Source organism: Callithrix jacchus, chromosome 12 (genome assembly GCF_049354715.1).
Source record: "Callithrix jacchus isolate 240 chromosome 12, calJac240_pri, whole genome shotgun sequence".
NCBI lineage: Eukaryota > Metazoa > Chordata > Mammalia > Primates > Cebidae > Callithrix > Callithrix jacchus.
The window spans coordinates 36,057,614-36,068,724 of record NC_133513.1 but is presented as its reverse complement, the minus strand read 5'-3'; the positions used below and the strand labels follow the sequence as shown (position 1 = coordinate 36,068,724).

General features: G+C 51.9%; 1 protein-coding gene across 1 annotated transcript; it reads right to left on the bottom strand.

The window, feature by feature from the left end:
• Nucleotides 1–1,042: 1,042 nt before the first annotated feature.
• On the bottom strand, nucleotides 1,043–6,353 carry FXYD4 (FXYD domain containing ion transport regulator 4). The gene is made up of 8 exons (XM_054242283.2): nucleotides 6,303–6,353; nucleotides 5,223–5,268; nucleotides 4,218–4,276; nucleotides 3,530–3,562; nucleotides 3,400–3,426; nucleotides 1,803–1,877; nucleotides 1,340–1,377; nucleotides 1,043–1,261 (listed from the first exon to the last, which is right to left on the bottom strand). Exons 3-8 carry the CDS (start codon nucleotides 4,252–4,254, stop codon nucleotides 1,058–1,060), a joined length of 414 nt encoding a protein of 137 aa, XP_054098258.1. The 5' UTR covers nucleotides 4,255–4,276; nucleotides 5,223–5,268; nucleotides 6,303–6,353; the 3' UTR covers nucleotides 1,043–1,057.
• Between the last annotated feature and the right edge of the window lie 4,758 nt (nucleotides 6,354–11,111).

The following is an 11,111-nucleotide window of genomic DNA, read 5'->3' as shown; positions in this document are numbered from 1 at the left end:
GAGCTCCTGATAGTCATGACTGCACAGCCCTGGATTCCTCAGTCAGAAAGCATGCACTGCTTCCGCTCACCTTTGTGTAGCTTCCCCGGGTCTGCCACTCCAGACTCGGCTTTCTTAGCTTACTTTTCATGTTTTCAAAAGCAGTCCCTCACACCAACATCTTCCTGTGCCAACAAGGAGAGGACTCTGCTCCGTACCCCCTGGATGAGGTGGCATGCTCAGGAGCCCCCTTCCGCCAGCCCTGCTGGGTGGCTCCCACCGCTGCATCTGCGTCCCTGCAGGGCTCGCCTTGCTTCCTCGGTGATGTTATCACCTGCATTCCAGTCGTGCTGCTGGCTCCCTCCACCAGGGTGGCTTCTGTACAGCCCCTCCCTGGGGCCACCTGTGCAGACTCAGTGCCACCTCTGGCCTGGCCATACCCCCTGGGCTGCCTGTACAGGGCAGCTTCCCCAAAGCACTGGGGCTTGCCTTCTGTGACCCGCCCAAGATTCCCTGATAGTGGCTGGACTCAGCCAGGTATCCTGAGTACCACTCAGCCCCAGCTTGTAACCTTGATCTCAGTCCCTATGTGTCCTGTTTCAAAGGCCCTGGCAGACATGTGGACCTCATGTTTGCACCTCTGGGGCCCTGCACCAACCTCTGATCCCAGCATGGAGTTTCACAGGATGTTTCCTGGGAGAAGGGGGCCCATGCGGTGTGAGGGTTTCACTGGGATGGGTTGAAGGAATTGCTACATTTCCTACCATAGAGAGCACTCACCGGAGAGAGCATTCACTGGGTGAGATGAGGTCTGAATGTGGGGCAAGCCTGGGGGGGTCACTCTAGGTTAAAGGAAGTCATGGGTACCTGGGGTACCAGGACTTATAAGGGCTCCTGTGATGGAAAGGTCTTTTGTTATAACATTGTGGTGTCTCATGGTACACGGGGCTTGCTGGAGTGGGCGTCATAGGAGACCACTGGGTGGCAGGGACTCAGTGATTGGGAAGCTTGTTGGGAGTGGGCCTCCAGGGAGAGTCAGCAATCTAAGGGATTACCCTGACCCCAGAGGCAAAGATGATCACAAGACTACAGAAGAGGGGATGTGGGACGAGTTTAATTCATAAAGAAGCCTCCTGATCAGAAAGACGCCTAACAGCGTGCCCTTGCAGAGACGTCCTTCCTGGAGGATAAGGCCTCCCAGGGGAGGAGGCAGTGGGGACCAGTGTTGGGCTTCAGGCCATCCCTGGAAGCCAGTCCTGTGCTCAGCAGGTAGTGGCAGAGCCTGCAGAGAGTGGCAGGCAGGCCATCAGACACAGTCCCTACACAGACACCCCCTCAGCCCCGCAGAAGCCCATCCTACCTGGAGTGATGAGTAGGGTGGCCTTCTCAGGTACAGGACTAGCGAAAGGACCACATGAGAGAAGTATCAGGTTAGCCTGGAGGACCTTCTCCCTACACCCCAGACTCTTGCCGCCCCACCCCAGGAGTACACCTCCTTGCTCTCCTTCCAGGGTCACTTCACACAATACTGAGGTCACAGCTTTCCCTGACAGGGGCCCTTCAGGGTTGACTATGTGAATAACAAAACTGGCTGCAAACCCAGTGAGTGGCCAGGATGCCGTCCACTCTCCAGGTCAGGACTGTCCCCCATGGGTCTGCCCCGAAGGAGGGGTGTACCACTGGGCTCAGCTCACCCACACTTCTGGCTGCTCTTGCATTTGCATTTGCTACCTGGGAGGGAGAGAGGGGTCAGTGCTGGAATCAGAGCACTCCCTCTTCCTGCCCCACCCTGCCCCAACAGCCCCACCTGTCCTGACACTCACTCAGAACCACCGCAATCCCAGCAATGGCCAGGAGCCCTCCGCAGATCAGCCCGCTCAGCTGCAGGTTTTTCCAGTCTGGGGGTGGTGGGGCACAGAAAGTGAGCTTGCTCCAGCCTGGGGTCTCACTCATTCATTCAAAAGACATACAGTGGTGGCAAACCACTGTAATCCTAGCATTTTGGGAGGCCAAGGTGGGTGGATAACCTGAGGTCAGGAGTTTGAGACCAGCCTGGCCAACACGGCCCCCATCTCTACTAAAAATACAAAAATTAGACCAGCGTGGTGGCGGACACCTGTAATCACTTGAACCTGGGAGGTGGAGGTTGCAGTGAGCCGAGATGGAGGCATTGCACTCCAGTCTGGGAGAAAGATCAAGGCTCTGTCTCAAAAAAAAGACCGGGTGCAGTGGCTCATGCCTATAATCCCAGCACTTTGGGAGGCTGAGGCGGGTGGATCACGAGGTCAAGAGATCGAGACCATCCTGGTCAACAAGGTGAAACCCCGTCTCTACTAAAAATACAAAAATTAGCTGGGCATGGTGGTGCATGCCTGTAGTCCCACCTACTCGGGAGGCTGAGGCAGGAGAATTGCTTGAACCCAGGAGGCGGAGGTTGCGGAGAGCTGAGATTGTGCCATTGCACTTCAGTCTGGGTAACAAGAGTGAAACTCCATCTCAAAAAAAAGAAAAAAAGGCCAGACGTGGATGTGGTGGCTCACACCTGTAATCCCAGCACTTTGGGAGGCAGAGGTAGACGGATCACGAGGTCAGGAGATCGAGACCATCCTGGCTAACACGGTGAAATCCCATCTCTACTAAAGATACACAAAATTAGCTGGGCATGGTGGTGTGTGCCTGTAGTCCCAGCTACTCAGGAGTCTGAGGCAGGAGAATCGCTTGAACCTGGGAGTTGGAGGTTGTAGTGAACTCAGATCTCACCACTGCACTCCAGACTGGGCAACAGAAAAAAAAAAAAAAGACATCTGTGAGCTCCTGCTTGGGCCAGCCACTGCCATATACATAAAGAAAGATAAACAAGGCCGGGCATGGTGGCTCACACCTGTAATCCTAGCACTTTGGGAGGCTGAGGTGGGTGGATCACCTGAGGTGAGGAGTTCAAGACCAGCCTGGCCATTATGGTGAAACCCCATCTTAAAAAAGAAAGACAAATAAGCAACAGAGGCATCATTCTGTGTCTGGTGGGGAAACACTAAGAAGAAAAAAGTGGATGTGCACAAAGAAGGGGCTTTGAAGGATGATCAAGGGAAGCTGTGCTGGAAGATGACCCTTGGAGCTGAGGCCCAGGGGAGAGGAGGAGAGGAGGACCATCTGGGAGATAGGGACTGGGGAAGGGGAGGGTGAGGGTGAGTGAAGGCAGGAGGGTAGGGGTGAAGTATCTGGGTCCTAGTTGCCCAGGCACCAGCCCTTCTCCAGGACTGTCCCTAAGCATCCTGTGGGCACCCTCCCCTTGCTGGAGACAGGTTTCATCCCCCATCCCACTTTGTCTACACTGGGTTCACACCACCCCTCACCAACTTGTCTGGCAAAGAGGTCCAGGATAGGCAAGGGTAGGGTGGGGGTGTGAATATCAGCTCTTACCATAGTAGAAGGGATCTTCTTTACTGGCTGGAAAAAGGGATGGGGAAGATTTCAGAACCAGGAGACAGGATGTGGGTGTCAGAGGGGAGATGTGGGCAGAGTGGGTATGCTGACTGGGGGCCTCACTCACCAAACGGGTCATTGGCTTCCAAGGCAGGCAGGCCTGTATGGGAGGAGCAGAGAAAAAGGGTAGAAATTCATTACTCTGGTCTCCAAGTGAGCTGGGCAGCAGGACCCCAGACCCGAGGTTGTGGAGTGAGCCTGGAGCCACCAGTTCCCTTCCTCACGTCCTCCCCAGCCCTACACAGTCTCAGGGTTTGGCCCCCCACCCAGAGCCCTGCCTGCCCAGAGCCCTGCCTTCCAGATTTGCACACTGACTGGGATGACTTGCTATGTCTCTGCCCGCTGAAGAACAGGGAGTGCTTTTGTCTTTTTTTTTTTTTTTTTCAGTTGGAATCTCTGTCACCCAGGCCGGAATGCGGTGGTGCAATCCTAGCTCACTGCAGCCTCAACCTTCCAGGCTCAAGTGATCCTCCCACCTTGGCCTCCCAGAGTGCTGGGATTATAGGCCTGAGTCAGCTGCTTTTGTCTTCAAGCCACTGGTGATTAATGTTTTCCACAGTTCAATTCCTCTGGAGCAATTAAGACCTTTTTGCAATATTCTCATTCTACCTGTACTGTCATTTCCTTTACATTTTTCTCTAAAGTGGCAATATAAATAAAGCATGCTGGTCCCCTTTGGGAGATGTTCTCTGGCTTTTGCTGCCAGAGTGGGTGGGGTGAATGCAGGAGGGTCCTGAGAGACTGGGAGAACTTACCTGCCAGTAGGAGAAAGGCCAGGGTCACTCTCTCCATGTCACAGTTTGAGGGGGCAGGGCTGCAGGGGGAGAGACACTGGGGCTCGGGTCTGCAGCTGGTGGATCTGCTCCAGGCTCACAGCTCACTTGGCCAGCTAGAGGGGGTGGGGGCAGAGCCCCATGGTGAGAGTAGGTACACAAAACCCACAGATGCTGTCGCTTGTGGGGCGATCTTGGGCAAATGACTACTTTCTGTCTTCCCATCTAGAGAGGATAGTGGTTGCCTGGGGGAGTTGTGTGATTGAGTAAACATGAGCTAAGAGCTCAGAAGAGGGCCTGCACTAAGTAAGTGCTGTAGAAGGCATCGTGAAAATCCATACGATAAACCCACCCCCCACTCCTCCCCATAAGGAAGATATGATTGTTGTCTCTATTTCTAAGGAGAAAAAAAAGAATGGAGCTTAGAGAGGTGAAATCAGATGCCCAGGGTCAGGCAGCTGCTATTCTAAGTCAGGGTCTGGAGCCTGCCTTCCTAACCCCACACAAAGGGCATTGTTATCAGGCCCTAGGATATTGTTACTAAAGGTCTGGGTCTGAGGTGGTGGGAGTCCAGCACCCTCAGGCTGAATTCCCAGAGAGCCTCCACAAAAGCAAGGGTGCAGAGGAGGGAGCGAGCACTGAGTCCTGGGATAAGGCGACTGCAGCAGTCAGGACCTCCCCTGCCAGCCCTGGCTGGGGACCCTGCTCCAGCAGCCCCAGATTCTGCTCTCAGAGTATAGACCTCCCGGTGGTGTGACATTTCTCCCTCAAGTTGGAGGTACCCAGGACCACACTTACTTGTCCTTGGGGAGGCTGAGTCTTTGAGCACAGGCCCCCTCCCAGCCCTCCACATATTGTTAGCCTAGAATGGTCAAATGTTCAATACTGAAGCCATTGTCATCGTCTGCTGCACCCAGCTCTGGCCTCCTGATGAGATCACAGATCCAGGGCCAGCTGTCTGGGCTGGGTCCCTTCTCAGCCACTTACCGACTGTGTGACTCTGCAGGCTCCTCACCGCTCCTTTGCCAGAGTCCTGTAAAAGGGGGATAATCAGAGTATAGCAACCTCATAAGGTTATGTTGATGGAATTATGTGAATTACTATTTGTCAAGCTTAAGAACAATGCCTAGCACACAGCACTAAAAACCTGTTACAATACATAAATCTACAGGCTGGTCGTGGTGGCTCACGCCTATAATCTCAGCACTTTGGAAGGCTGAGATGAGTGGATCACCTGAGGTGAGGAGTTCGAGATCAGCTCGGCCAACAGGGTGAAACCCCATCTCTACTAAAAATACAAAAATTAGCCAGTCCTGGTGGCAGGTGCCTGCAATAGCAGCTATTCCGGAGGCTGAGGCAGGAGATTTGCTTGAATCCAGAAGGCAGAGTTGCAGTGAGCTGAGATCTTGCCACTGCACTCTAGCCTAGGCAACAGAGTAAGACTCCATCTCAAAAAATAAATAAGTAAATAAATAATACAAAATAAATACATCCATAAGTAAACACACGGTCCTTCTGCAGCAGGAGGGAGGCACTGGAGGGAGAGACTGACACTGCTTCTGAACATGGGTTCTTGGGTTAGGAGCAGTTTCCAAAGCTGGCTTCCACCAGCCTTCATTGGTGCTACCTCCACCAACCTGGAGTTCCTGGAATAGGAGGGTCTCAACTCTAGGTCACATATTCTTTTTTTTTTTTTTTTTCTGAGATAGGGTCTTGCTACCCAGGATGTAGAGCAGTAGTGTGATCTCGGCTCACTGTAGCCTTGAACTCTCATGGCTCAGGGGATCTCCTCAACTGAGTCTCTCAAGCAGTTGGGACCACAGGCACAAACTACCAGTTCACATATTCTTTAGCCAAGGGCTGGCTCCTATTTCCTTCAGTCCCCAACCCACCGTCCATATGACAGTGGGTGCAACACAGGAGGCCTCCACGTGACACCTGCAGCCATATCTGTCCTCAGACCCCTCAACAGGCTCCTTATTAAATTCTTGGGCAGCCACCCCCTTCACCTAGCAGCCCCGACGTGGATGCCTGCTCACCTTCAAGGTCACCTGAGTGAGGGCTCACCTGAGCTGGCGGTGCAGAGAACAGGTCTGAGGACGCTGCTGGGCTGTGGACGGCCCAGGCAGGTAGGTTGGTTCTTTAAACCCCACAGCCCCGCCCAGGGAAAAATTAGTCAGGCGTGGTGGCAGGTGCCTGTAATCCCAGCTATTTGGGAGGGAACTGCTCAGGCTTCCTGAAACTCAGGCTGACTGGCCTGACACACCCAGGGCTGTGGGGGAGGGGCAGGCCTGGCTGCAAACCCTTTTTCGGCTTCTTTAGCTCACCCAGATCCTAAAAGAGGGGCCCAGAGGGTGCTGGACAGGATGTTTCTAGGCTCTTATGCCAGCTGCAGCAGTGCTGGGATGTCTGTGTGGGGTGTCCTGGGGACCTTGGAGGAGACCAGGAGTCAGGCACTGGCCATGAGTCTCCCTGTGCTCAGCTGTGCCACAGCTGTCAGTTGGACTGGGTGTCCACTGAGGGGGGGCTGGTGGCTGATGGGCACCCCTGGGGGTGGTTCACCCTCTGACAGGGCCCTGACACCCACCTAACCTCCCCAACAGCAGAGAGATGGGGTCAGGAGGAGGATAGCCACCCCAAGCTGAGGAGTGGCTGTCTCTCTCTGTGGACCACGGGCCTGCCTTGATGCTGGGGCCGAAACTCACCCACACAGGCATGTGGAGGACCCCAGGCCTCCCTATTCTACTGTTCCCCCTCCCTAATTCTTTTCCAAATAAGAGACACTTGTCCCTGTCCAGAAGGTAAGGGGGGATGGCTGACAAGGGATGGGGGGGTCTCTAGACTTGGAGGGTTAGGGAGGGCAATGGCAGTTTAGATGGTTTGTCTATTTATTTATTTATTTTTGAGACAGAGTCTCGCTGTGTTGCCCAAGCTGGAGTGCAGTGGCACAATCTCAGCTCATTGTAACCTCTGCCTCCCAGGTTCAAGCAATTCTGTCTCAGCCTCCCGAGTAGCTGGGATTACAGATGCAAACCCACACTGCTGTGCCCAGCTAATTTTTGTATTTTTAGTAGAGGCAGTATTTCACTATGTTGGCCAGACTGGTCTTGAACTCCTTACCTCAGGTGATCCATTCTCCTCCGCCTCCCAAAGTGCTGGGATTACAGGCATGTACCACTGTGCCCTGTCGGTTTAGAGGTTTAGACAGATGGAAAGGGCAGGAGGAGCAGGAGCTGTGCCTGTGGCTGGCAGGGAGTGGAGGGTGTGGCAGGGCAGGAGCCAGCACACTCTCTGCAAGGAGCATGAGAGGGAGGAGGAGTCAGGGGCCTACTTTCCTTTGATTTCACCAGCTGATCGATAAAACCCTCTGCACATAATCAAGCAAGCTGGCAGGCCCACTATGTTCAGGTGGAAAGGGGAGTTGGTTTCATTAGTAATGGAAGGTTAGGGCTGGGGCACAGCACTGAGGGTGGTCAAGGTGAGAACAGAGAATTGGGTTTGGTGAGGGGTCCTTGGGGACTAAATGGCTGAGGGAACTTTGGGCTGGGTAGAAAGCATCTCTCTCCCAGAGACATGGAGTCCTCTGTCTCCATGGGAAGCCTCCCAGCAGGGCATGGCCTGTCAGGGCCTCTCCTGAGCAGGCTGGTTGGTGGCAAACAGAGAGAGGGGCACTGTCCTTGATCTCTTGCCTGAGCCTACACAAGGGGAGGTGGGGGGCTGGAGAGTGTGGCCCCCTTTTTGAGACAACTCTGTGTACTGACTTGAAAATATCTCCCAAGCCTCTCAAGCATCATGAATATACATATATATACACATATATGTACACATGTATGTGTATATATACATATGTACATATAATATACATATATGTATGTATATACATCATAGGCACGAGCCACTGTGTCCGGCCCAGACATACTTTTCTTTTTTTTTTCTTTTTACTGGCAGCATGTGGGCGCAGGGCCCCCACCAAGCTGCCCCAGACATACTTTTAAATGGAAAAAAATATAAAGCAGTCACTTGTGTTAAAATATAAAATATTTGCCAGGCGGGGTGGCTGACGCCTATAATCCCTGCACTTTGGGAGTCTGAGGTGGGCAGGTCACCTGAGGTCAGGAGGTCAACACCAGCCTAGCCAACATGGTGAAACCTGGTCTCCACTAAAAATACAAAAATTAGCTGGGCATGATGATGGGTGCCTGTAGTCTCAGCACCCCAGACTGAGGCAGGAGAATCGCTTGAACCTGGGAGGTAGAGGTTGCAGTGAGCCCAGACTGTGCCACTGCACTCCAGCCTGGATGATAGAGCATGACTCTGTCTCAAAAAAAAAAAAAAAGAAAGAAAAACGGCTGGATACAGTGGCTCATGCCTATAATCCCAGCACTTTGGGAGGCCGAGGCAGGCAGATCACCTGAGGTCAGGAGTTCGAGACCAGCCTGACCAACATGAAGAAACCCTGTCTCTACTAAAAATACAAAATTAGCCGGGTATGGTGGCACATGCCTGTAATCCCACCTACTCAGGAGACTGAGGCAGGAGAATTGCTTGAACCTGGGAGGCGGAGGTTGCGGTGAGCCGAGATCGCACAATTGCACTCCAGCCTGGGCAACAGGAGTGAAACTCCGTCTCAAAAAAAAAAGTCAGCGCTCCTGTATGCAGGGACTCTCCTGAGCCACCAGTAGCAGAGTTATCAGGGAGAGCACTTCTGGTCAGGGGAAGGCCAGAGAGACACTCTGCATTTGACTCGCCTTTGATATCTCCCACGCCTGTTCAGAAGGAGAATCACACTGAAGTTCAGGCAGCCTCTTGGGGCCTGGGCAGGCCGTGGCTGTGTCTGTGTGCATGCTGGGGGCTTAGCACAGAGATGTCCAGGTGTTTCCTCTGCCTGCTGTTTACCTGAGCTCATTGCATATATGACTGCACTTAGCCCTCACAGAGATCCTTGGAGGTACATACTCTCAGCTTGTCAATCTACAATAATCAAACAGGTCAGATTTTGTTTTAAAGGAGTTTATTAAGTGTAAAGGTTAAGGACAGCCTGTTCAGGAAGTATGGATTGTAAAGAATGGAAGTCAGAGTTTTAAGGTCTTGGCCGGGTGTGGGGTTCCCACCTGCAATCCTGGCATTCTGGGAGGCCAGGGTGGGTGGATCACTTGAGCCCAGGAGTTTGAGACCAGCCTGGGCAACACAATGAAACTCCATCTCTACCAAAAAAAAAAAAAATAGAACAAATAGCCTGACGTGGTGGTGCACATCTTTAGTCCAGTGGAGGTGGGAGGATCACTTGAGTATGGGAGGTCAAGGCTGCAGTGAGCCCAGACTGAGCCACTGCACTTCAGCCTGGGTGACAGAGGGAGACCCTGTCTCACAATAAATAAGTAAAATGTAGAAATTTGGGATTGTTTATTTTATTTTTATTTTTTTGAGACACAGTCTCATTCTGTCACCCAGGCTAGAGTGCAATGGCATGATCTCTGCTCACTACAACCTCTACCTTTCAGGTTCAAGTGATTCTCATGCCTCAGCCTCCCAAGTAGCTGAGATTACAGGCCCAAGCCTCCATGCCCAGCTAATTAGTTGTATTTTTAGTAGAGACAGGGTTTCACGATGTTGGCCAGGCTAGTCTCAAACTGCTGACCTCAAGTTATCCACCTGCTTGGACTTTTAAAGTGCTGGGATTGTGGGTATGAGCCACAGTGCCCAGCCTGGGATTGTTTATATAGACAAAGTTTAGGAAAGATTAATAGAATTTTAACTGTTTTTTAATCTTTTTTGAGACAGGGTCTCCCTCTATTGCCCAGGCTGGAGTGCAGTGGCACAGTCATGGCTCACTGCAACCTCAACCTTCTGGGCACAAGCAATTCTCCTGCCTCAGCCTCCTGAATAGCTGGGATTACAGGTGCATGCCACCATGCCAGGCTAATTTTTGTATTTTTTTTTTTTTGGTAGAGACAGAGTTTTGCCATGTTGCCCAGTCTGATCTAGAACTTCTAGGCTCTAGTGATTTATGCACCTTGGCTGCCTAAAGTGTTGGGATTATAGGCATGAGCCACCCACTGCATCTGGCTGAATTTTAACTTTTTAAAATGTAAAGTTTAATGTATAGTTATAATGATCTGGGCCAGGCATGGTGGCTCACGCCGGTAATTCCAGGACTTTGGGAGGTTGAGGTGGGCAGATCACCTGAGGTCAGGAGTTCAAGACTAGCCTGACCAACATGGAGAAACCCCATCTCTGTTAAAAATACAAAATTAGCCGGGCATGGTGGCGCATGCCTATAATCCCAGCTACTTGGGAGGCTGAGGCAGGAGAATCGCTTGAACCCTGAAGGTGGTTTCGGTGAGCGGAGATTGCATCATTGCACTGCAGCCTGGGCAACAAGAGCTAAACTATGTCTCAAAAAAAAAAAAAAAAAAAAAAAAAGAGATCTGATTAGTTGAAGTACTTTTTCTTTAGGGGAGAGGTCTATTTAACACTTTATTTATTTAAAATTTAAATATTGATATGTAAAATGAAGGCTGGGTCTCCCTATGTTGCCTAGGCTGATCTTGAACTCTTGGTCTCAAGTGATCCTCTTGCCTTGGCCTCCCAAAGTGCTGGGATTATAGTGGTGAGCCACTGACCCCAGCCAATTTATTCATTTTTTAATTAAAAAATATGGAATCAGCCTGGGCAACATGGTGAAACCCTATCTCTACCAAAAATAGAAAGTAGCCAGGCCTGGTGGTGCACACCTGTGGGCCCAACTACTCGGGAGGGTGAGGCAGGAGGATCGTTTAAGCCTGGGAGGCAGAGGCTGCAATGAGCTGAGGTCTTGCCACTGCACTCCAACGTGAGTGATAGAGTGAAACCCTGTGTGTGTGTGTGTGTGTGTGT

What these genes read in the sequence shown, in the direction of transcription:
- FXYD4 (XM_054242283.2), bottom strand. Translation starts at nt 4,254, where the DNA reads ATGGAGAGAGTGACCCTGGCCTTTCTCCTACTGGCAG. An exon ending in GGCCTTTCTCCTACTGGCAG is followed by an intron (nt 3,563 to 4,217) that starts GTAAGTTCTCCC and finishes CCTCCCATACAG; the next exon opens with GCCTGCCTGCCTTGGAAGCC. An exon ending in GGAAGCCAATGACCCGTTTG is followed by an intron (nt 3,427 to 3,529) that starts GTGAGTGAGGCC and finishes CCCTTTTTCCAG; the next exon opens with CCAGTAAAGAAGATCCCTTC.